This window comes from Nannobrachium achirus (genome assembly GCF_963921795.1).
Source record: "Nannobrachium achirus genome assembly, chromosome: 7".
Taxonomy (NCBI): Eukaryota; Metazoa; Chordata; class Actinopteri; order Myctophiformes; family Myctophidae; genus Nannobrachium; species Nannobrachium achirus.
Window position 1 is genome coordinate 10,903,111 of NC_137816.1, and position 26,833 is coordinate 10,929,943.

Genomic DNA, 26,833 nt, shown 5'->3' on the forward strand with positions numbered 1-26,833 from the left:
GTGGTATAAAGTATTATACCAGGCGAGGAGTGTTCTGCCCACTATTGGTGTGAATTATTGCCACCTAGTGGTGGTTTTGAAGATCGTTTTTGTTTGCACCATGTGGTGTATTTTGACCCTTTGAGCTTGCTGTAGTTTCCCAGTATGTGTTCAGTGTGTACAAGACAGCAGAGCAGAGAGTTATGCCAGAAGCTACTCTTTTGACAAGCCTTGGAAAATATATGACTGTAAGCACATTCTGTTGGTTTTCTTGAAGTTATGCCTTCCTTTAGTCTATTTTGTGATGTTTATCCAATACTATTGAAACTACATGAAGCTAAATTTGATGTTAATGTTTGAAGCTGGCTGAAACTAAATTAAGCTAATCACTGCTTGCTAGCCTACAGCTACTTGTCATTTAGGTCCAGTACAGTGTGACAGCAGTTTGATTATTGTCTTTTCATGTCTATTGCATATGTTCTATTTGTTTTTCACAATATTAATACAGAATGCATATTTTTTCTGTATTTTCTGTATTGCAGTTTTACAACTTTTCCAGTGGCATTAAACAGCCTTAACTACAAACCGTTTGTGCTCATTGGGAAGACTGTTCGCTATCTGCCAAACTAGCCTGTCAGTTTACCTAGGGAGGGCAGAATAATAGGCGTATCGAGTTTGTTTATGGTTATGTCTGAGTTATTGTGATGTGGCAGAGGTCCGTCCACCCGGCAATATAAAAACGAAATTGTCCATTTTAATATAGGTTAAAATCATACGTTACAGTACGTACGTACACACACACACACACACACACACACACACACACACACACACACACACACACACACACACACACACACACACACACACACACACACACACACACACACACACACACACACACACACACACACACACACACACACACACACACACACACACACCTGTTGCACTCTATCTCGTCTGGCCAGGTGACTCCAAACATCTCCATCAGTGAGTAACAGTCATCTTTGGCCCTTCTGCAGAGTGCACGGCAGGGCAAGGACACGCGGCCGTACTCCGTGCACACGGGAGCGTACAGCGCACACAGGAACATCCTCACATCTGGACTGCACACCAGGTTCACCATGGGATGGAACGGCTGGAACACAAAGAAGAAGAAACAGGAATGAACTTTGTGTGGAAGTGTGGGAAGTATACATACATAGATGTGTATTGTCTTCTTTTCAAGGGGGTCCTTACAAAGTTACAATACACAAAACAATAAAATACAAATTCATCCACTTAAACACATACAACAGCTCTCCCAAGACTAGCTCCGACCCCACTGATTCACTCCCAAAACAACGCACGTTCAGTAACATGCAATAACATACTGTACATGCATGACGCAAGATATATACATATTTAGTCACACATGCACACTGGAAAACTAATTTCCATACGTTAAATATAATTAGAGAAGTAGAAGTAAAGACTTCATGAACGGAGAGGACAGGAAGAGAAAAGAAGGGAAGAAAGGGAGAGGCGGTGGGCAGTGGTGTAAGAAGTATTCAGATGTTTTACGGCACTTTAGGCCTGAGATTATTGAATGCTTTAACTATAGAAATAATAGCAGATCTACAAGCTCACAGCGCGGCACCGAGTGCCGCGCTGCGAGCTTGTAGATCTGCTATTTTTGAAAAAAGTCGTGGAAATGTGTGCAAATCTTTGACTTGTATGTATTTTTAAAGCAAACGTTTGTAACTCGAATTTTGCTTCTGGGTGGTCCCTGGAACTAAATATTTTGAGATGGGGGTCCGTGGCCAAATAAATATCATTTTGGGGGTCCTTCACATGAAAAGGTTTGAGAACCACTGACATAGTAGTCTCTCAAGAACAGACTAACTGAGCTCCAGTTAAGTGAAAAGGACCTTTTCTTTGACGATGGCTAGCCAGATTGCTGACATAGAAACATAGGGTTTTCAAAAAAAAACCTTAGAAGGATTCAAAAGACACTTAGAATAGAATAGAATCGGGTCAAAATTGAAAATTTCACGATTTAAAAAAAATAGCAGATCTACAAGCTCGCAGTGCGGCACTTGGTGCCACGCTGTGAGCTTGTATATCTGCTATTTTTCACTGGTTAAAGCAAGGTCATGTCTCACCTAGACACAGGATCCGACACAAATCTTTACCTGATGGTCATTTAGTCATATTAGTTATCCCATGAACAAGGAGGCCGTCTCTATCAATGGTAAAAACGCCAGCACTTAAGCAGGAAACAGGGTTAAAACCCAGGGAAAGTTACATAGTGCAGCTTTAAGGAAAAGTAGCAATACGCCAATACCACTTTTACTTGTAAAAGTCCTGTGTTCAAAATGTGACTTGATAAAGGTACAAAAGTAAGTACTGAAAATGTGAAACTTGCTGATCTACAAGCTCACAGTCACAACACATTATAACTAAAGCTGATAATTGTCTCTGCGTCTCTACTCTGCGATGTGGTGGAGTACAAGTTTAAAGTATCACAAAAAGGCAAACACTCAAGCAAAGTAAATGTACCTAACAGTTGTACAGTACTTGAGTAAATGTACTTACACTTACAGTAGTTACTTTACAGTTTACGCCACGGGGCGGGGGATGATATAGAGGAGGTAGAGAGCGAAGGAGAAAGGGAGGAGTATGATAGAAGTGTAAAGAACAAGTAGAGAGATAAATTGGATGAGTTATGTAAATCTCTCTTTCTCTTTCTCTACACTACTATACATTTATATACTTTCTCATGCTGGATCTTGACATTAGTGGAACCAGTTTGACAAGAACATGATGACAACTGTCATGAGGCCGCACGCATGCACGCACGCACACAGCATGAACAAAATGCTTAATGCTGTGTTAATTACAATAAGCAGCATGCATGTAGAGGATCATATTTCAACTGAAATAGTCATCAAAGAGGAGAGAGAGAGGAAGAGAGAGAGAGAGAGAGAGAGAGAGAGAGAGCGGTGCTTCTCATACCATATCAATATTTAGCAGCTTATGAAATATGCAGAGCATATGTGATATTACCTAAACATCCCTTTGAAGTAGGAGACAGAGTAAGACATGATCTAACGGCTGAACCACAGCCAGGAGTCAGTGTACTAGACGCGCACGCACACACGCACGCACGCACGCACGCACGCACGCACACACTTCATAATAACCTCAGCCATGCGCAATATGAAATATGCTTCGTCACTGTAAATATTAGCATGCCATTGATCACATTTCCATGGTAACAGAGATCAGGTGCAATCTAAATAAGATACGTAGCATCTGTGGACAAGCAAACACTATACTGTGAACATGTAGCCTAACCCACACACATCTACTGTAGGTAGCACTACAGTAACATCTGTCAAAATAAGTACTGTAACAAGGAAATGAGGAGGACTAGGGGGTGTACAGTTTCAGACTGTGGTGGAAGATGGGGAGTGAGTGAGTGTGCAGTCCTGAGTGAAGGGGGGTCATCCCAAGAATCTAGGACGCTTGGAGCATTGGCCAGAGTATCGTAGGGGAGGGAAGGGCGTGTTAGCTGATCTGTGTGCGGGAAGGGGTGGATCATATCCTGAAGGTAAGGAGTGCCAGCAGACATGTCAGGTTTAATCTTTAAAGAGTAACAAAACCCTAACATTTTTGGAGCTGTAAACATATTATTACACTTACAGTATATAGTATGGTAAAATATAAAACTGAAAATAAAAGGCATAAAGTGCTGCCACTATCACAGGGCCTGTTCCACTTCATACACCACAGATACACCCCACTTTCGTATATTTTAACACTTGTGTGTAGCCGATGGAGACATGATGACTGTGTGCATTTCATTGCTCTTAGGTTAGTTGCGTAGTACAGTAAGTATGACTGACTGGTGCACAGCTCATTCCAACTGGGGACATCCTTTCATCAAACTGGGTCTCTTCCCGTAGATCCAGAATAAATTCAAACTAAATCACAATCACAGAAGACGTTCACAGGACAGGTTTTAGTCGCAGAATGAAAACAAGACAACTGAACTGTCTGCAAGAGGTCACCAAGGATAGACAGGCCAGCAGCAGAGAGAGAGAGAGACAGAGAGAGAGAGAGAGAGAGAGAGAGAGAGAGAGAGAGAGAGAGACAGACAGACAGAGAGAGAGACAGAGAGAGAGAGAGAGAGAGAGAGAGATGAATAGCCTGGCAGAGATGGAGAGGAGGCTAGAGCAAAAGCATTAGTAGGAGAATAAGTGAACATTAACGTGACAGCTAGCCAGTAACGGAAAAGAAAAGTCCCACTGAGTGGTTTCTTGCACGCATCAGTTCATCTGTCCCCTGAGGGGTTGAAGTCACAGTACGCTGAGGTCTCCCCACTCTCGCTCCGTCTCTGTAATATGACTTGCACTGTGGTTTGGGGGGTATTACATGATTACACGTGTGGGCGTATGGTTGTGTGTTGAGACACGCTGGGCCATGATGACAAGATCTTTACTTTTTTCTTTTAATAAGAGGGCCTTGAGGTGTTCCTGGTCTATTAAAGAGGTTTCACTCTTAACTTGTCCCGCTGTAAGGGAGCAACGAGGCCAGGGTGACTCCATGACTCTCCAAGTTCTCAGGGACAAAACGGGACATTCAAAATACAGGTCTTTCTAAAGGAGTAGCAGTGGAAGGAGACACATGTATGTATGTACCGTACATGTATGGTTGAACCATGAAACCAGACTTTAAAAGCCTCACAGAGAATAACATGAACTCCCTAACAAAACAGTTCTAGTGGGTTAGAACTAGGGCATTCACGAATAGTGATTTTTAGTATTGGAATTATTCGACCTCAAAGTATTCGAATAGTCGAATATTCGACAGGACTGACCAAACTGTCAAATATTAAGTAAGCAAGAGGCGAACATTGTGAAAATAGCAGATCTACATGCTCACAACGCCTTGCGTTGCGAGGCGTTGTGAGCATGTAGATCTGCTATTTTCACAATATTTATCTGCGGAACCAAGTCACATTAAATGTAATACCTACAATTCCAAGTGCTTGTCAGGGTGGGGGTCCCCAGTTAAAATATGTTTATTTTGGGGGTCACGGCCTAAAAAGGTTTGAGAACCATTGACAACTCATTCTTATGACTTCCTATCTAGCCAAGCTTTATAAACTATATATTCTTTAAAGGGTTAGAATATTCGAATATTTGGTGAATGCCCTAGTTAGAACAGCAGTGAGCACTACTATAGAATGATAGTACTACAATAACAGAACTAGTAGTGTATAAAATGAAACAGTAGTACTAGTGTGTTACAATAACAGTTTTTATGCTATCACAATTCAGCAGTGGTGTGGAGGAAGAAGATTAACTAATAATAGTTAGGACACAAATCCTAAACAGTAATAGATGATATGACATGTTAAGGATGTTATTATTACCAATACATGTGCATTATATATTGATTCCCAAGCTAGATTCACTGTTGTGTTGAAACTAGAGCATCCTTTTAGAGGATGAGTAGTGCTCAGATATGAGAGGAGCTGTGTGTGGGTGTGCGTTGAGTGTGTGCATGCATGCGTGCAATGGCATAAAACACTTCACTTAGTTTGACTGCCCACTACATGGTTTCTGCTTGTATGCACACAAACACCGGTGTGTGTGTGTGTGTGTGTGTGTGTGTGTGTGTGTGTGTGTGTGCGCGCGCGCGCGCTTGCATGCAGAAATGTGGTCCTTTGAGTGTGTTTTGATCGTCTCAATTGGTGCGTTTCAGATCCGTGTTGAATGATGGACCACCAGGAAACGTGTTCAGCAGTGCATGAGATCTCTGACACAGTTTCTACTTTCTAGTCGATCTCTACAACCCCCCCGTGTGTCCCACATGGGGGGTATGCGTCCCATTGCATGCCAGCTCAGCTATAGTATAGCTGAGCTGAGCTGCTATGCAATGGGACATTACTATAGACTGAATATGTTAGGGCATATGATGTTTGGTTATAGAGGCACTGCTCATAACATGTAGGCTGAATGGTTTATATATTATATTACAGTATGATACATTACAGCATGGTTCCACTACTACTGTAACTATACTGTTCAACTACAGTACCAGTACAGAACAATACTGTAGTGTACAGCACAATACAGTAGAGTTCCGGTACAGTATAAGTACAGCCCAGGCCATTATGGTAAAGCACAATACAGTACCACTACAGTATAATATATAAGTACAAAACAATACTGTAGTACAATACAGGTTAAGCACAATACACTACAGTTCCAGTACAGTATAGTACAATACACTACCAATACATTACTAGTATATTTCAGCCACACTACCAGTACAGAACCAGTATACAACCAGTATAGTACCAGTCCACCAGCGTAGTGCCAGTGAAGTAACAGGTACAGTAGTACCACTGTAGATTCATGTTTGATTCAATAAGTAGAGCAGGCCAGCTGTTGTACCACATAAAGGAAACTCTTTATTATTAGATTCAGAGAAAATAGTTTCTGCTGCATCAACAACAGCAAGGCATCTCCTGTTTAAAAGTGTAGACAAACGTCCATTTGTCATTGCTAGACATAACAGTCTGGAGAGCCATGTGAAATATTGGAGGCTCATAATGTAATGCCTCTTTCTTACATGCACGAATTGCACGCCCACAAGCTTTTGCACTATAGCAGGGGCCCGGGGCCACACTTAAAACAGTGTTGGTTGCATGAGTGCATTTCACTGTCCTGCATAGTGGCTCTGCTCTTGATGTGTGTAGTCAACAATGCTAAACTACTTCTGGTTCTGGGCTGGTGCTTCTCTTTGTCCTCGTCTGTGTGCTAGTCCACGTCTCGCTCAAAAAAGTTCTATAAACCTCAATGCCATTGCAGTCTTTAAGCTAAGTTGGCATAAGGTTGTCTTACATCTGAAAGTTTGATAGTTACAAATCCAATTCCGAGGGAACATAATGTATCCGATTAAGATGCCTCAGACATCGAAAGGTTTACTCTGTCATGATATAACAACTAGATAAAAAAGCACCTCGTTCCTTCATTCTACTGACATCTCCTGCTCCCGAGATGCACCGGGCCTGCCATTAATTGTTTGATGCTTTGCAGGTGCTCAACTAAACTGTTTCTATTATGTCTGTCGAGTTGTAGCTATCCTTGTAAAAAAAAAAGAAATGATGACAAGATGACACAATGTTGTCTCAGACTCAGGTTTAGGTGGTGTTGAAGAGTTGGGAGAGTTGAACACAGTATGCCTGAGGCTGTGCTTGATATAAACTCTTCTACCACTTTTTCGAGTCACGTGTTCAAATACTGGATTCTGATTGGCTAAATTCCGGAGGTTATGAGAGGACAACTGCCGCAAAGTTGTGTGCGGACTTGTCCGAGATCAATGCGCCTCAGTGTACATCCGGGGACTTCAGGAGGTAGTCGGAACACCTTTCCCCCAACCAACAAATGACGGTGGCAACGGTCCTATGTTTACTAACGTGCATGCTATAGTCGCCGATTTATTTGGATCCAATGCAATCCGCCAACTTTAAAGCCCCTTTTCTCTGAACCTATGCCTTTCTGGAAGCGAACAGCCTCTATTTACGGCCGGAACGGTACTTCTAACTGACGTTAGCTTAGCTGTAAGCTAGACGCATGGATTAGTATGGAGTTGGCGCCATCTGTTGGTGAGTAGAAGATGTTGTTTGTGGAACTATCTGCTGTCTCGCGGAAGTTTTATAGGCAATAATGATTGTAACTTAAGATCCTTGCAAGTTACAACTATGTGTTTTCTTTCATGTATACGGGAAAAAGTGGTAGAAAAGCTATTTACCACTCGGGGTCGGACATTATGCTCTCATAATGTCCTGAGTGAGGGTGTTATCGGACTCGGCTGCGCCTCGTCCGATAACACCCTCACTGCGGACATTATGAGAGCATAATGTCCTCTCACTCGGGGTAAATTGCTTACATCTCATCCACTTGAAGGGAAAGAGAGGAGAAGAGGGGGAGAAAAAAAGACAAGAGGAGGAACCAGGTTGAGACAGAATGGAGCCACAAGCTGAAAGTTCTCTCTCACACACTCTCTCGCGCACGCACGCACGCGCACACGCACACACACACACACACACACACACACACACACACACACACACACACACACACACACACACACACACACACACACACACACACACACACACACACAGGGTGATTATGGCACCACCGCAATGAGTCGGTTGCATAATGACCCTGTCAGGTTTTATTTTACAACAATAACCGGATGGGCGTCAATTATCTCGCTCATTACACGGTTAATTAATTAATTAATACATTTACCCAAAAGTAACAACACAACAAAGTATCTCCTTGCTTGAGGTAATAAAGTATTCCGTAATGCGCTGGGTGGACACGGTCGCTCGGAAAACAAGGACGTTTGATCAATAGAATTCATTTTCGGTTAATGCATTGTCTATTTCTCGCTTCAAATGTTTTCAAAAACATTCTTGAGAGCAATGTTTAGTTGTAAATTACATTGCGTGTTTGTTTACATGGCTGTGATGTTGGATACAGCACAAAATCAAGCAGAGCGCAGCAGGTGATTCTTTGATTAGAGCATTCAACCAAGCCATGTAATAAATAAGAGTATCTCTCAGAGTAGAGGTTCCCAAACCTTTTTGTCTCTTTTTAAATCCGAGGCACCCCTACATTATAATTTTCACTCCCAGCAACCATTCGTTTTGTATTTATCATCTATAAAATGTACTAAACTAGTGAAAACAGCAGATCTACAAGCACACAACGCCTCGCGATTGTGCTTGTAGATCAGCTGTTTTCACTAGTTTTGTGCGACGGTCTTGTATGACAAAGCAGGGCAAAAGACATGAGGAGATACGAGGTTTCTGCCCGACAGTGACGATATTTTAGTGATTATGTTGCGAGGAAAACGTTGAGATAATAGCCATTTTGGGTAGAACTGAAAATAACTTTGCACTTCAAGTTTAAAATTATACTAAATAATATTTTTTCAAGTGTCCAAATAAATTCCAAATATTATCAAATGATCTCGCGGCACCCCTGGACTGCTGTCACGGCACCCCAGGGTGCCCCGTCACCCACTTTGAAAACCCCCGTCTCAGAGCACTATGTACACATACAGTTAGTAGATACCAAAGCAGTAGATATCAGCACATTTGTCTCAACGGGGATACAGAAGTAGTCAAACCTTCAGTAAACACACTAACGGCTCCCCTCCCATTCAAGAGCTAATTGGATTTAGATTAAAGACCTTGGATTTTATAAGATGCTAAATAGAATTAAATAAAAATATACAGGAAGTAGGATTAAAGCCATCTGTTGGTGGGAGGATACATGGGTACAGAGGTGCATGTGTGCGGTAATGAGTTTGATTTGAAACGTGTGATTGGGGTGTGTGTTTGCATGCGTGTGTTAATTATTTTGCGTGTAAATGTGTGATTTGGGTGGGTAGGTGTGTGTGTGTGTATGTGTGTGTTTGTGGGGGGGATTTGGCACCAAGTAAAATAAAAGCAGACTCTGACTGGAGCTCCTGATTCAATAGAGAGATTATGTTTCTTTCTCTCCCCTCAGAGGAGGAAGGCTGAAGGCTCCCCCTCTGTACAACCCAGAGGCTGAGAGGAAGGAGGGTTAAACTGAAAAGAAAGACTAAGAATAAGAATAAACGGGAGATGGTCAGGAAGTGCATTCTCTTTCATCCCACAACCTTAATTAGAATCGCCCCAAAAAATAGTGTGTATGTTTGTCCGTTTGTCCATCTGTAACTCCACGTTCAGCAGTTGTTCAATTGTCTAAAAAACATAATACAAAAATCAATAACGCATGTACCTTGCCCAACATCAACTTTATCACCTTTAAATGTGTCTCTACTTCTCATAATCCCCAAATGTTTAAAATATTTTCCCAAATTTTGGCCTGTAGGCGGCTTTGTCCTGTGATGCGATTTACATCACAAATGGGCGTCACCAAGCAGCGCACTCCCAGTCCGGGGGCAGTTCCAGAGAGAACAACATCACAGTCTGTCTGCTTCACACCAAGGGGGACTAACAGGCACACACACAAAGGGGCCAGGCCCCCGCAGGGGGCTGTAGGCTATCTGTAACTCCACGTTCAGCAGTTGTTCAATTGTCTAAAAAACATAATACAAAAATCAATAACGCATGTACCTTGCCCAACATCAACTTTATCACCTTCAAATGTGTCTCTACTTCTCATAATCCCCAAATGTTTAAAATATTTTCCCAAATTTTGGCCTGTAGGCGGCTTTGTCCTGTGATGCGATTTACATCACAAATGGGCGTCACCAAGCAGCGCACTCCCAGTCCGGGGGCAGTTCCAGAGAGAACAACATCACAGTCTGTCTGCTTCACACCAAGGGGGACTAACAGGCACACACACAAAGGGGCCAGGCCCCCACAGGGGGCTGTAGGCTATTTAGCATAATGAAGGAAAAACGATTAGAGATGTGCCGATTGATCGGTGAGTGATTGCAATCGGCCGATAATGCCTCTATCGGCTTTGATCGGTGAAGCTTAATCAGCTATTTTCACAATATTTATCTGTGGGACTGAATGTAACCTCAGCTTCAACTACTGCAAGTTGAATTGGATACTAAAGGACCTCAGCCTGCAATCTCCTAATGTTTATACTTAATATACAATGTCAATATTTTGTAAGAAGAATCATTAAATATATAAATGCTGCTACAGTAACACAATAAATAGACAAGTGTATTGATTTGACACTGTGATCGGGAATATCGGTATCGGCAGATACTGATTTCTGTTGATCGGTGTCTGCCTCAAAAATCGCAATCGGAGCATCTTTAAATACAATTTCACAGAAAGAACACTACCATCATTCGAAGAGAAGGTGTTATAGTGTGTGTCAAGTTTTTGTGTGTATTTGCTGGCGATTAAACACATGTGGAGGATTGAGGAACCCATCTGGGACATACCGCATGTGGTTGAAAAGGTTCGGCATAGGGCCCAAGATCCTATGGACCTTACCTTCTACTGAACCTAAGGCATCACTGAGAGCATCCTGATTGGATACATCACTGCCTGGGAACACCATTGTCCACAACCACAGGGTGGTACGCAGTAGCACAGCCCAGAGCACCAGTGGATGTGAGCTTCCCTTCATCCAAGACATAATATACACTGGACAATTTGTCAATGAAGCCAGTTGCAGCTTCTTGGTGACCAGTACCACAGCCACAAGGCACGGACCAGCAGGCTCCGAGACAACTTTCTTCACCAGGCTTATGAACAATAGACACACACACACACACACACACACACACACACACACACACACACACACACACACACACACACACACACACACACACACACACACACACACACACACACACACACACACACTCAGAGGCAGCTGTGCACACACAATCACACACACATGCACATTTATTAAGGCAGGACCTATTCACAGCACCTTACAAAACACACCACACCATTAGATTTCAATCCCACACACAGGCACCTGACCTTTTATAATTGTGTGCATGTGCGCCAGCAGAGACAGACACACACACACACACACACACACACACACACACACACACACACACACACACACACACACACACACACACACACACACACACACACACACACACACACACACACACACACACACACACACACACACACACACACACACCTTGTTACTCAATTGCTATTCATGGCTATTTTGTCTTTTTGCCGCAATATCGGGGACCCAAAAGCCAATTATTTTACTCTCATACCCTGCATATGGTAATATATAAATAAATAAATGCTTTCTGTGGAACACGCTCCCTTATGCCGGACTCAGTCCTTTAATTTATCTCTTTAATCGTTTGAACAATTCTCCTGTTTATTTCGATTGCATGATCCAACCTTGTCTCTCTCTCTCTCTCTCCACCCACCCGTCCACCAACCCACCTTTCCGTCATCCATCCATCCACTATCCATCCTTCTCTCTCCCTCCACTCATCCGCCCGACCATCCACCCACATAAGCACGCACCACATACATACGCACACAGTCTCTCGGGCTGTGATAATAAAGACATGAATAGATTAATGAGACAGACGACGTTGCTCCACTCCTTTCTGAAAAGGGTGAGAGAAGAAAGGAAAGCCTCCTCTCTCACCCAATCTTTTCATGGGTTCGTTTATTCATCCGTCCATCTGTCCTACAGCTGGCTGTTAATGGAGTTCCTCTCCTCTTTATCACCATTATTCACTCCTCTTCTTTCTGCCGACATGCTCCCCGCTCCCGTCCTCCCTCATCCCTTCTTCTGTCCATCATTATCAGCTTACTCTCCTTTCACCCCTCACTCTTCTTAAACGTGATGTAGTTAATCTGAATAAAATAGCATCATTTATGCTGAAACGTTTAATTAAATCTCCATCGTTTACATGAAATAAGAATAAAATCCTACCTAAGTAAAAACCATATATTGGGAACAGCAAATTTGGTGTGCGGACTTTTTCTTTCTTTTATTGTTGATTAACTTTAGTCCAGCACCCAGCCTACATGGCTCAGGATGTGCATGCCTTTTATGGCTGTTTGGCAGCTTATGTTTCCATAAGAATAAAATCCACCAACATTAATAATCCAGAACGTTAAGTGTGATTGTTTAATCAGCAGGATCATCGGGAATTGAATTTTTAAGCTTTAACCCTTTATTTTCCTGTCCTCTATTCTCTGTTCTAATTCACATATCAGAGTTTGATCATTCAGCATTCAGACACTGTCTGCTTCTCACATGTTCTTATCACCCCCCCTTCTCTCTCCCATCCTTTTCTCTGGGTTTCTCTCACTGCGTCGCCCATTCCTTTCGCTTCCTCTCAACCTATTTAACTACCATGGCAACAGGTGATGTGGACTCAGGAGGCTTCTCATTGGCCCTTGTATCAACGAGGTCAAAAGGGCAACACATACACACACCGATGAATGTGGATTAACATAAAGAAAGGCGAGTGCGCGAGCACGCACGCACGCACGCGCGCACACACACGCACGCACGCACACGCACACACACACACACACACACACACACACACACACACACACACACACACACACACACACACACACAAGTATATGTCCGGTGGGGGGACACCCACCACAAAGTGAGAGAAACACAGAAACAGTGGGGTCAAAAGAGAGAGATGGATAAAGATGTGGAGAGAGAGACAGAGATGTGAAAAGAGAGACAAGGGATGGAGGACAAAGACGGAGAGACAGGTAGACAGAATGTGGGATTGGATCACACCCGACTTCCCATAGTGTCCAGGCAGAGACCAAACACACAAACACACAGGTCTTACTTCTTTGGTTTGTTGTTAGGGCTGTCACGAATCACGATCATGAAATGACAAATTGTTACACAAATATTTGCGATTAACGATTTAATTGTGTTTTTTGTCGTTAAACACTGGAACATATGAATAAGAATTACAATTCTGTTTGGCATTTAGGCTTTGAAGTTGCACATCAGGGAAGATTTGACAAATAACCTACTTTAAAAAAAACATTAATAGTGGAAATAGACGATCTACTATACAAGCTCACAACGCATCGCGACACGTTGTGAGCTAGATCTAAATGTTTAAAAATATATTAACATTTTTCAACATGGAGACGATCATCTCCGATAATTGTGACAGGCGATATGTAATAATTGTGAGACTTGTTGTGCTTTTCCGCTTGATGTCCCTTGTCATGACCATCTCCATTGCCATTTGTTCACATTTAAGGCATCATACTGGGTATCCATAATGGCCACTTCTTTTATATTGTAACGCTCGGTATTTCTATGGTTTTACAGACCAAAATGAAGTGTGAGTTATGCTCACAACACCCACACACTTGCAACACTTCCCACACAGAGAGCACCCCCACCCATCTGCTCTCTCTAGAAATGTGCCCACACTAAAGAATACTGCTCAATGTTTTTTTTTCTTTCTCGCATATTTTTTACTGTCTAAATAACTGTAAGCTATAACCATAACTGAGCTATAAACATGACTAATAAATAACCATAACTCCATGCTATAAATATAACTATAAATAATATATATCATCAATCTCATCTTTTTCTGGAGCCATTAATCCTCCATGGAGAAATTCTGTTGTCCATTTCACCCCGACCTGCTCAATGTACATGAATGGTCATCTGATGTGCATTTTCTGGTTTGTTACCATCAATGTAAAGAGATTATTTCTGAAACAAGTGAGTGATATGATCTACCGCTCTAACAATGTGAGTGAGTATAAAACATGCAGGTATACCGTATACGGCTATCACTAGGAGTGCTGGTATTATAAAACGGCCTCAGCAACAGCATCTCTCAGTTTTTTATGCACCATTATGTTTCCATAGCTACCGTACAAAGAAAAAGTCAGAGTGCTCAGAGTTAAATTAACACTCTGGAATATCCTGTGCATGTTCCCATTCAGGTGGACTGTAAGTCAGAGTTATGTTTTCACTGACAGAGCCAATACACAACACTGTACAACATTAAAATGGATAAACATTGTCAGATATTGAGTGGTCCTAATAGTAATAAGCAGCTCTGGTGTTGGGAACAGTGCGGCAGACTGCCAGTTGCTGCCTTCATTCTCTGCATGAATATATTACTGCTTCAGCTAGGGCTGTTAACCTTCCTCAGAAATTAAATTCCAATATTGGACATAATAATTGTCCCGAATATCAAATATATTTGAATATTATTATTATCGATTCGATCTCCCTTAAATAATAATAGTATTTTGTTTGTTAAATTATACAATATTAATTTACCAGCTCTAGATTCACCTAAGCTGACTGCCTCAATAAACTACAGGAATAAGCAGGATGAGCAAGAGAAATTCTTCTGACACACGCACGCACACACGCACACGCACACACCTCACGCTTTAATACAAGACATCTCTATGTGTGTGGACCTGCTGATCTGTTGAGCGACAGGACCTCACGCTGAGGGGAACACAAACAAATTTGCAAACCTGTCACTCTGCCTTTACTTGCTCCTTTCTCTGTCCTCCCAGCCTCCCTTTCTGCCACCCCTTCACCCTTTCTTTCTTTCTCTTTCAATCTCTTCCTGTCACTTTCACCCCCCCCCCCCCCCCCAATCCCCTCTCTCTCTCTCTCACACACACACACACATATACAGTAAACCAGGGGTTCCCAAACCTTTTTGTCTCAGGGCACCCCATAAATATTGTTTTAATCCGAGGCACCCCTACATTATAATTTTCACTCCCAGCACCTTATATTTATAGCATATCGTCGTTGTCGGGTGGAAACCTTGTATGTCCAAAACCGTTCGTTTTGTATTTATCATCTATAAAATGTACTAAACTAGTGAAAACAGTAGATCGGCTGTTTTCACTAGTTTTGTGCGACAGTCTTGTATGATGAAGCAGGGCTTTGCTTTATCAAAAGACGTACACATTTGAAACTTGGAGATATGAGGTTTCTGCCCGACAGTGACGATATTTTAGTGATTATGTTGCGAGGAAAACGTTGAGATAATAGCCATTTTGGTTTGAACTGACTGAACATAACTTTGTACTTCAAGTTAAAATGATACTAAATATTTTTTCAAGTGTCCAAATAAATTCCAACTATTATCAAATGATCTCACGGCACCCCAGGGTGCCCCGTCACCCACTTTGAAAACCCCTGCAGTAAACAATAAACCTCTCCAGGCAGTGGGTCCTCAGGCCTCAGAGTAGCTTAGCAGGCTGAGGCACAATAATGTATGTCTGACATCGTGGGATCAAGTCTGGATCTGTCCTGAACCTTTGTTGTACAGTCTGTCCACCTCCTCTCCATCCTCATGTAACATCTAATTAAATATGATCAAACGCATCAACTACGTTACTCACCCCCATTTCATTCAGAGGATGTGTGTGTGTGTGTGTGTGTGTGTGTGTGTGTGTGTGTGTGTGTGTGTGTGTGTGTGTGTGTGTGTGAGAGCTCTAATTCACCGTTTGTCAGCCTTCTGATTGGTCCATGAGACTCCCTGACTGGCCAACCAGAAAAATACATTCACTTTTTGCAAGCGGGGGTGGAGTTCTGCAGTCGGAGAAAGTGGGAGCCGTCTTTCACCGGCTGTCCGCACTGCGGAGCACGGCCAGGCCGCTCGCGACCATAGCGTTTGCGATCATTGTAATGAATAAGCTTCAACAGACTAGTTCACATGGACCTTATCAATGGTCTAACTTGTTACGTTTGGGTACATATATTTTAAATGGGCAGAATTACGAAAAGCCAGCCTATTATGTGAGGAGATGTTGGAGGAGAACAGATTATAGTTCTCCTCTTCCTACCCAAGATGCAATGCGTGATTTCTATTCTCTCTCTGATCCAGAGGATTAAACTAATTAAAACATATATTTTCGGGGGAAAATTACTGTTTTGCTATGTAATTACTGTACCTTTTTCTTCCCTTTTTATTAATATCACGTAGATGTGTTTTTTTGGTACTTTATATAGCTGTAATGAGGCTATGAAGGGAAAAAAAATCCCATCCACTTCCACTATAAAAGAATCTGCAATAGTGATTCTGTCCCACTGGGATTAAACAAATTAAAACATATATTTTCGGGGAAACCCCCTGTTTTGCAATGTAACTACTGTACCTTTGTCTTCCCTTTTTATTAATATCACCTAGATGTTTTTCCTTTGGTACTTTATATAGCTGTAATGAGGCTATGAAAAAATAAAAAATCCCATTCACTGCCACTATAAAAACAATCTGCCCAGGGTTAATGTCCCAGCCTAGTAACAGGGCAGAATGGGGCGGGATTTGCAAACTAGTGAATTGGGGTGAATTTTAACTTTTCATTCGAGTTCAGTTCATCCCCAGCAGTCCTTTCATTTTCCTTCAGTCTGAATTTTAGTCTGAAGTTTAAAACACAAACAACGCCCTTTATAGTTTTACAGAATAATAATCAAATGAAAGAAAAAACAACGTTTTGTTCTCACTAATGTCTCGTCAGTCCCAGAATTGATTGGATTTGTATATACGTGGAGCACAGGGTGAGACAATGCAGGAGGCACTCCCCCCTCCCACACACACTAGAAGGCAATTTGAGAACCCCTGGCTTAATGAAATTAACTGCCACACACACGCCCGCACACACACACACACGCCCGCAGGCACACACGCCCGCACAAACACACACACACACGCACGCCCGCCCGCCCGCACAAACACACACACACACGCCCACACACCCACACCCACACACACACACAGTATAGCTTAATGAAATGAACTGCTCAAATGCACTGCTCACTTCAAACTGTGTTTGATTTTTTCTTCTCTGCGTGAAAGAAAATACTTTGAACGGCCGTGAACGGTAGCCGGCGCGTGCACAGAGCCATTAAAAATCGGGTAAATAAAATAGGAAAAAGCCTTGGCAGTTCATTAGTTATGGCAAAATGATGTCAGTCTAAGTGTTAATGTGAATGTTCCCCAGGAGGGGAACTTAACATTAACTTGTTTACATAAGTGTGAAACCCTGCATTATATCACCATACAGCCATCTTTCTAGGCAATCAACAGCTGATTATCAAATGATCTATGACCTATTCTTAGCCTTGCCAGTCATTTCCCATGAAAATACAGTATTTTAGTGATGTGGTGAGAAAATAAGGATTTAAAAAACAAACAAAAAACAGCAGAGGACCGCCCAAAAATTAACTGAATAGGAGATGATCAAATCGTTTATAATTCACAATTATTCACAGACATGTTTTGACAGAAATGTCACGAAGAACCAACTTCATGTTACGTTGGTTTGTGGACACCTCCAGCACATGGTGATTCTGCATGCTGTTGGCGTCGACAGCCTCTTGAATACAAACTCAATACAAGGCTTAAGGAAAGAGGTGTGATTGGCAGCTCCAGGATTCCTCATGTGAAGGTAGGCTTGGCCAGCCATTTACTTTACACACAGACTGCTCTATTGAAGACTTACGCCTCGTTTTCCACTGAGCTCTGTGTGATGTCCTTAATTCCGTTTAGTACATTCATTCCTATGGGAACCTACGTGATCTTGGATGTGCACACGAAACTCCTCCTTCCGTCCCTCCCCCTTCGTACAGAATGTGCCACGAGTTTTTTTTTTTTTTTTACTGTTTTCGGAGAGACCGTATGCAATTGTGCTAAGATTTATTAAGACACCATTTCAGTTGCCGTTCTGGGTACTGGACTGCACCTATCTATCTATCTATCTATCTATAGTATCTATAGTATCTATCTATCTATCTATCTATCAATCTGATTTTCTTCTGTTTTATTTGTTGCTGAATATATAATTGGTTAAACTTTATTTATGTTTTCATCATAGGAGTGTGCATAGATATTCTGTGTCCCTTACTGGTACAGTAGATATAGTATACATAGTAACCAATCATGATTCAGAATCAGTTGGTACATTTGCACACACTCACACGCGCACATGGCTGTAAAAGGGTCACAGAGAGAGACCAGTGGTTTGTTAATGGGTTTTCATGCAGTGCAGCTATTAAATAGTCTACCAGAGTGATTGAGTCATCACTTGACTGCCTGATTTCCGGCATCAGCAGGCAACACTAAAGAAAACCTAATTTAATTCCTTTTTCTTTATTCCTATAATTTTTATCCCACGATTTTTGTAACCCATTTTTTCACCCAGTGCCAATTGCCTAAGCTATGTAATCCTGGGCTCTGCTCTCCCGCGCCTGGGGAGACAACGGACTGACCTCATGCTTCCTTCAATGCATGAGTAGTCCAAGTTTTTTCTTTTCACCTGACAGGGGGGATTTTCCCCGGTATGGACGTAGCGCGTGGAAGGAACACGTTATTCCAACCAGTTCCTTTCCCCTCCATCAGGCGCCCCGGCTGGCCAGGGGGAGGCATTATTCCTTTTTCTTATAAATATACTTCCATGATTAAATGATTCAGCTTCTGTACATCTTCTTCTGAATTAACCTGAAGTAACCTACAGCCAGAATTGTACTGTTATTACAGATTTGAGACGTTTTATTTATAAAATACAGTATAATAAAATGACAATCATACAAAACCCATTGTGTGTGTCACACAGGATGTCTGTAGTACAGTATATCACACTCCCACAAGCCTGTGCCCATTTCCACTAATGAGTAGACTCAGTATTTATTGCCTGTCATATTTCATTTAGTCTACTAATAAGACCTTTTTTTTGCCTGCTACTTTTGCCAAACCCTAGTATAATTAACCTGCTTATTCGGCCTGTTTATTCGTGTTCTGACCTCTGCCTACAGCCTGGATGTTGTGGTCTTGTCTTATCCCGTTTCTACTTTAGCCTGCTTGCAGCTTCTCCCCGAAGCTGTCCCACAGGCATGGATAACCCTTCAAGCCCTTTTTCAATCTGACACCTCTCTCGGAATTCAGACCTCCATGCTTGCATCTTTGACCATGATTCAAGACTCATCCCCCTAAAATCTCAACCCTTAATAAATCCAAACTTTCTTTTCACTCCATCTGCCGCCTCAGTGCTGCCTGCTTTTAGTTCTGTTCAGCCTTCTGAGTGTGAGAACTCAGAACAGACAAAGAGAACTGTTCTGATCGGAAATGACTTGATGGGAGAATTACGTTTTAAACAGATATAGGCCTACACAATAACACCCAACACACACAGACACATCAGACCTTGACCTAGACTGCATACAAAGTTGATTCAAATAAACATGCGTTCACGTACATGTGTGCTCACACACACACACACACACACACACACACACACACACACACACACACACACACACACACACACACACACACACACACACACACACACACACACACACACACACACACACACACACCAAAGTAATGTAATAACCTGTACCCTCGGGGGAACCATAACATGCTATGGCATATGGCGAAGAAAAACCCCACACACACACACACTGCAAGGACGAGGGGAGGCATTATGAGCTGTGCCTGTATTGTGTGGTCCATTGTTCCTAAAGGACTCATTTCAGCGACCACACACACACGCCCGCGAGCGCACGTGTGCGCACACACACATACGCTAAGGCCACTTTGCCTATTTTTTTTGCCCCCCCCCCCACCTCTTCATTCCGTTCCACTTCCATCCTTTCTTTCTCCCTCTCTCAGGTTTAATTGAGTGTTGTTGTGCAGCGACAGAGAATAGCAGCTCTGTCGGAATCAATGTCTCCATTGTGGAGTGGAGGGAGAGATTAGCGGCTAGTTAGCACTGGTGAGAGATGACAGCTGGCACCATTAGTGTCTACTGTCAATCACACACACACACACACACACACACACACACACACACACACACACACACACACACACACACACACACACACACACACACACACACACACACACACACACACACACACACACACACACACACACACACACACACACACACACACACACACACACACACAGAGTTAGCCATTGGCCCTGGCCCCCAACTGCACTTATCCTGTAGCACTCTCCATTATCGTAACCTGTCACTCAAAATCATAGGAAATCTAACCTCGTCTGCCAATCATCCTCACTCACAATACAACGGCCCAATTAGATGCTAGCAGGAAGAGGAGCCAGTGATGGCAGTGAACCACGCTATAAGCTGGAGCTGGGCAACGAAAATATAAATTCAAACCGATTATCTAAAACCAATAACAGACTTCATCTTGCTCATGTAGGTAATCATATTCAAGTTTTTTTTATATATTATATAAATAAATGTATTTTGTTATATATGAATGAATCAACACAATAAAATTATAATATATTTTGTATAATTGACTAAATTGATTAGTCTGATCAACCACTTAACCCTGTAGAATTATACTATACAAAAATAGCGGAAATAGGCAATCTACAAGCTCACATTGTGACGCATTGAGTTTGCGGATCAGCTACTTTCACAATTGTTCATTAATCATATGTGACAAATGTTTTCGATATTTGTGTTATTGACTTGAAGTCGTATCGCCCAGGCATAATTACTGAATTTCCCCCTTGGGATAATAAAGGTATCTATCTATCTATCTATCTATCTATCTATCTAATTTTAGCACATACTGTATCAAAATCAACTTCAAAAGATCATCTCCAAACAAAACAAAACACCACACCAGGAGAACAGCCAAGAAACACCTGATGAAGCTTTTAAAAGCATATCTCTCCACCATACTGAACACAGCATGGGCGCAGTGCTGCTTCTGCTTTACAACACAGAGTTCACAAAATAAATAGAACCATGCCCAGGGACACACAAAACACATGCATTATTGTCGCTGTTGGGTAGAAACCTCATTGTGGGCTCGCCTGGAAGGCGAGCACACGTATGTTATCTTCATTATTTATAGTCAGTCAGTCAGTCAGTATCTCCTCAAAACTTTGGCGCGCTTCATCTCTTAAACGCTTACACCTTTCAACACCATTCAAATTTTTATGTGTTCAGCTTACTGAGGACACGTGTGCTTGTATTTTTGGTTTTGAAATGTTTTGTAGTATAAATATAAAAAAATAAAAATGTTTAACTTTAAGCACCCAATGCATTTCCAATGGGTTTAGTGAGTGGGGACAGAGTGGAGAGAAGGATAATAGACCCATGTTTATGTTAAGGCGCTGTGGCTGCAGTGTTCACACTTCAGATATGCTATCTATATCATTGCGTTCACACAGGTCTGCTCTCTGATTTGATCCAAATATCTAAGCTGTGTGATGTATAAAACTATAGTTATAGTTAAAACTATAAATAAATGTCCCTCTCCACTCTACTGATTACACAGCTGTGATCAAGAATCAAGTCCGGGCGATGGGATGTAAATCCCATAGCCATATATCCTAGAGCCCGCAGGGACAGTCAGCCATATTAGTGGTTGTTGTTGGTTGTCAGGGAGATATCAAAACCAATGCATTTCCAAGTCAGATCCACAAACACAATAAAAGCCATGCTCCACTCCTCAGTCTGGAGTGGCCACATAGAAGAACGCCTTGGTTATAGACATAGTGGAGGACAGATGTGATCTGGGATTGTTAGCCTACAGTATATGCACTCAATATACTCCACTACAGTTGGAGTCCATTTGACAGTTGCTGGTTCCCAAACACAGAATCAAAAATGTAGATCTAGAACACATAGAATATGTACAGTACAGTAAGGTTCAGTAGAGTACAGTAAAAGTACAGTAAGGTTCAGTAGAGTACAGTAAAGTACAGTAAGGTACAGAAAGGTACAGTACAGAAAGGTACAGTAGAGTACAGTACAGTACAGTACAGTAAGGTACAGTAAAGTACAATACAGTACAGTAAGGTACAGTAGAGTACAGTAAAGTACAATAAAGTACAGTAAAGTAGAATAAAGTACAGTAAGGTACAGTGGAGTACAGTAAAGTACAGTAGAGTACAGTAAAGTACAGTATAGTAAGGTACAGTAGAGTACAGTACAGTAAGGTACAGTACGGTACAGTAGAGTACAGTATAGTATAGTACAGTAAGGTACAGTACAGTACAGTAAGGTACAGTAGAGTACAGTACAGTAAGGTACAGTAGAGTACAGTAAAGTACAGTAAGTTACAGTAGAATACAGTAAAGTACAGTACAGTAGAGTACAGTAAAGTACAGTAAGTTACAGTACAGTACAGTACAGTACAGTACAGTACAGTAAGGTGCAGTACAGTATAGTAAGGTACAGTACAATACTGTAAGGTACTGTACCTTACAGTACCTTAAAGTATCCTATTTGTTGGGTTGGAATCGAGCCCACACTGTTTCGAAGGAACAGTATTTCTAGTATTATGTCTAAAACCTCAAGCTTGCGGATCTGCTACTTTTGATGCTTTTGTGTGACACTATAGAATATTCAAGTATGGCAACACCCTTAAGTCTCTGCATTGGTTCTGTGACGCTGATATTTTTAAAATTGCTGTTTTCTTTTTCACACAGTGTTAGGCCATTGAGTGAATTCACATGTCATCAGACATATCACTAGGGGCATATATCTCTGATCGCTATAGGCTAGAATGGCTAAGCAAGACTACTATAACTGATCTGTGCAATAGATCAGTGGTTCTCAACCTGTGGGTCGGGACCCCCAGGGGGGTCCTCAAATTATTTTGGGGGTCCCCAGATGATTAACTTAATGTGCAACATTGTTTTCTCACTCAACAGTAAACAACCCAGCATAAAGTGTTAAGTGTTTAGAGAGTATCTGCACATTTCTAGTGACAATTTAAGGATTTTTTAATACCTCTAAAATGACAAATTAAACATTGGCTAAATAGTCAAGTATTAGAGGCAGAAATTGTGTTGCGAGGCGTTGTGAGCATGTAGATCTGCTATTTTCACAATAGAACTGTGTTATACAAAATGTAATGCCTCAACTCTTAGAGCTCGTAGGGTGTGGGGGTCCCCAGTTAAAATATGATTATTTTGGGGGTTGCGGCCTGAAAAGGTTGAGAACCACTGCAACAGATGACACGTGACTTGTCTCTGAGGCAGTGTTGGTTCAGGAGATGGAGGTCAAGGTTCCTGATTCAATCCCCAGCTCCTCCTGGCTGTCGAAGTGTCCTTGAGCAAGACAATGAACCCCTGACTACTATTGAGGATCCGTTTGGCACCTTGCATGGCTGTCTCCACCATCGCTGTGTGAATGGATGAATGTAACACACATTTTAAGCGCTTAGAATAAGAGGCGCTATAGAAATACAGCTCATGCATAGAAATGCAGAACATTTCTATCCACACATGTGTAATGTGTATATACACATCCAGTACTGATTGATTGATTGATTGATTGATTGATTGATTGATTGAAGACTTTATTCGAAGTTTGCATAGGAAAAGGTACGGTTTCATGACGGTACAGTTCACTGGTACAAGGTCTACTAAAAGGAGATCCTAGAAAAGACTAAGCTTATTTCCATAGGAATCACCCTTGTCATTATTCCCATTTTGTTACTGTATTATATTAAAAGGTACTGTATATTAAAACATTATACCTTATTATGTTTTAGAAATATTTTCTTCTTTGAGAGAGCAAAGCACCAAGTACAATTCCTATGTGAGCATGCCTGGCCAATAAACATATTTTGATAATACTTGACCTACTTAAGATCCAAAATGAAGGCACTGAAAATGTATCTACTTTTAAAATAAATCGACAATATTTCTGTTGATGTTAAACTACTGTTGATGAAAACAAGTATTCATATTTCGATAGATATGCTGAACGGGTTTAAGTGCAGAATGTCAACAGAATTTGTGGAAAGAACATCCAGCTGTTAGTTCAGTTGCCTTCCTGCTCAGCTGCCCTGGTAGCAGTGATTATGTGAGGGTTCATTGAAACATAATTTACGATAACAGGTGACAAAATAGTTTTACCCTGCCGTGTCTTTATCATTACCACAGGATACACATGCTACCAGAAACAATATGTCACTGATACATGGATCGGTCCAGTAGTCTGTGGTAAATGTCTGGTTATCTGCAGGGCATGTGTGAGGGTTTAACTCTCTGGCGTCCACATGTTTTAAAATACAAATGACTATCCTTTTTTTGTCAGGGCTGGTATGGTAGACTTTAATGGTTTCACGGTCAAAGCAGAGCCTACATCAATACTTCCAAAATACACAGAAGGATAGGACAATGGATTCAAAGATTATTTAAGCAACACATGAGTCAGAAAACGTACGTTATGGCTTATGTTATTAGGCCTGCAACTACAGATTATTTTCGTAGCGATTTATTCTGTTGATCACTTTTTCAATATACTGAATACTGATTAATCTGATTAACTACTTAAGCCCTATTTTCTACAAAAACTGCATTGCAAAACAATTGCAGAAATAGCCGATCGACAATCTGAGGCTCACAACGCATTATTTCATTAAAATCAGTTACTTTTTATAACCGAATGAATAGATTAGTTCCATTACCTGTTGCACCGCCTAATGATCTCTCATTGTTAAAATCGAATTTACTGACCACATAGGCACACAAACACACATACACTAGCATTTATTATAGCTGGTATCCCATGAGAGATATGATTCCATTTCCTGCCTCCCACTGAGCCAGGCCAGATCAGAGAAGACAACAGACGCTGGGTCTGCTGCAGGGTGTCAGTTACAAGCATCCATGTTTCCTGGGTCAAAGCAAGTTCAATAACAGACTCTTCTGGATCCGGACGAGGCTTGTCTTGACACGACACCGGGGGAATCAAGCTGATCTGAACATCTACAGCAGGGTTCCCCAATAGGCGGACCACGGGCCATTTGCGGCCCGCGGTGGGGCTACTGTCAGGCCCCCACCAACCCCAGTAATAATGGTGTTATAAGAGCAGCAACAACACTAGTATATCGTCGTTGTCAGGTGGAAACCTCGTATCTCCAAATGTGTATGTTCTTTCACGAAGTAAAGCCCTGCTTCATCATTCAAGGCCGTCTCACAAAAGTAGTGAAAACAGCAGATCTACAAGCACACAACGCCTCGCGGTGCGAGGCGTTGTGTGCTTGTAGATCGGCTGTTTTCACTAGTTTAAATCATTTTTAAAATGATAAATGCAAAACGAACGGTTTTGGACATACAAGATTTTCACCCGACAACGACGATATCTGAACTGTCGCTGGAGTAGCGGGAACGCCACCGTCGCCCCCTGCAATGTTGTGGCCCTCGGCTTGGTACCCTAGACATGATTCGGCCCTTGGGGAAAACTAATTGGGGAACCCTGATCTACAGTCTTTTATCAGCTTGCCGAGTTGTACAGTACAGTACAGTACGTCTCTGACAGCCTTGGAGCCCACTTAGAACACTCTGTGCAAATCAAAAAAATGCACGCTTGTCATTTTATTTCTCGGTTCCTGCGTGTTTTGGAGATTAACTTTTTTTCCTTTCTGTTTGACAGCAGGTGAAATGATTTCTCTCTCATTAACGCTGCTGCATGTTTTAACAGGAGAGAGCAAATCCCTCTCATGATTAAATGCAACAGAGCTATTAGTCACATTCATGTGGTTTCCACATGAGCACATAAAAATGCTCTATGATTAAACAAGCAGAAAGTAGCCACTCAGTAAAATCCTCAGACAGTGTTTATTTATTCATTTGTTGCTGCATAGGGCAGAAACCTCTTGTCTCCATATTTCAACTTTCGGTGTTTTTTTGTAAATGAATGCCCTACTTGACCATACTGCTGTGTCACACACATAGGGCTGTCACAATTATGACATTTTACATGACGATTAATTGTCACTCAAATAATTGCGATTAATGATTTAATTGTGTTTTTGTCGTTGACAAGGACATTTCTGTTTGGCTTTTAGGCTTTGAAGTTGCACATGGTAGATATATGACACATAACCTAAATATACAAAGAAATTACTGACATATTTGACAACTTTATACTTAAAAAAGAACATTGATAGTGGAAATAGCCGATCTACAAGCTCACAACATGTCACGATGCGACACTATGAGCTTGTAGATATGCCATTTCCACTATTTTTGACTTCTAAAAAAATGAATTTTTCAACATGGAAACGATTATGACGATTATGAAAAATAATCGTGATTATGTCAAATAATTGCGATTTGACGATTATGTAATAATTGCGACATCCCTACACACAAAAGCAACTTTTGGTGTTTTTTTGTTGTTGTAAATGAATGCCCTACTTGACCATACCTCTGCCTCACACAAAAGCATCAAAAAAGCAGATCTACAAGTTAAAAATGTTTAAGCTTGTACAGTAGATCCGCTTCTTTTAAATGTTTGAATTTGAATCGTGAAAAGTAACCG

General features: G+C 41.6%; 1 protein-coding gene across 2 annotated transcripts in view; it reads right to left on the minus strand.

Moving 5' to 3' along the window:
* The window catches only part of LOC308288996 (frizzled-3-like), a 55,024-nt gene that overhangs the window by 19,092 nt on the left and 9,099 nt on the right, over positions 1–26,833 (minus strand). For both annotated transcript variants that reach the window (XM_080730491.1, XM_080730490.1), the window contains exon 3: positions 924–1,120. In XM_080730491.1, the coding sequence (XP_080586617.1) occupies positions 924–1,120 (197 nt within the window). The remainder of the gene's footprint in view (positions 1–923; positions 1,121–26,833) is intronic.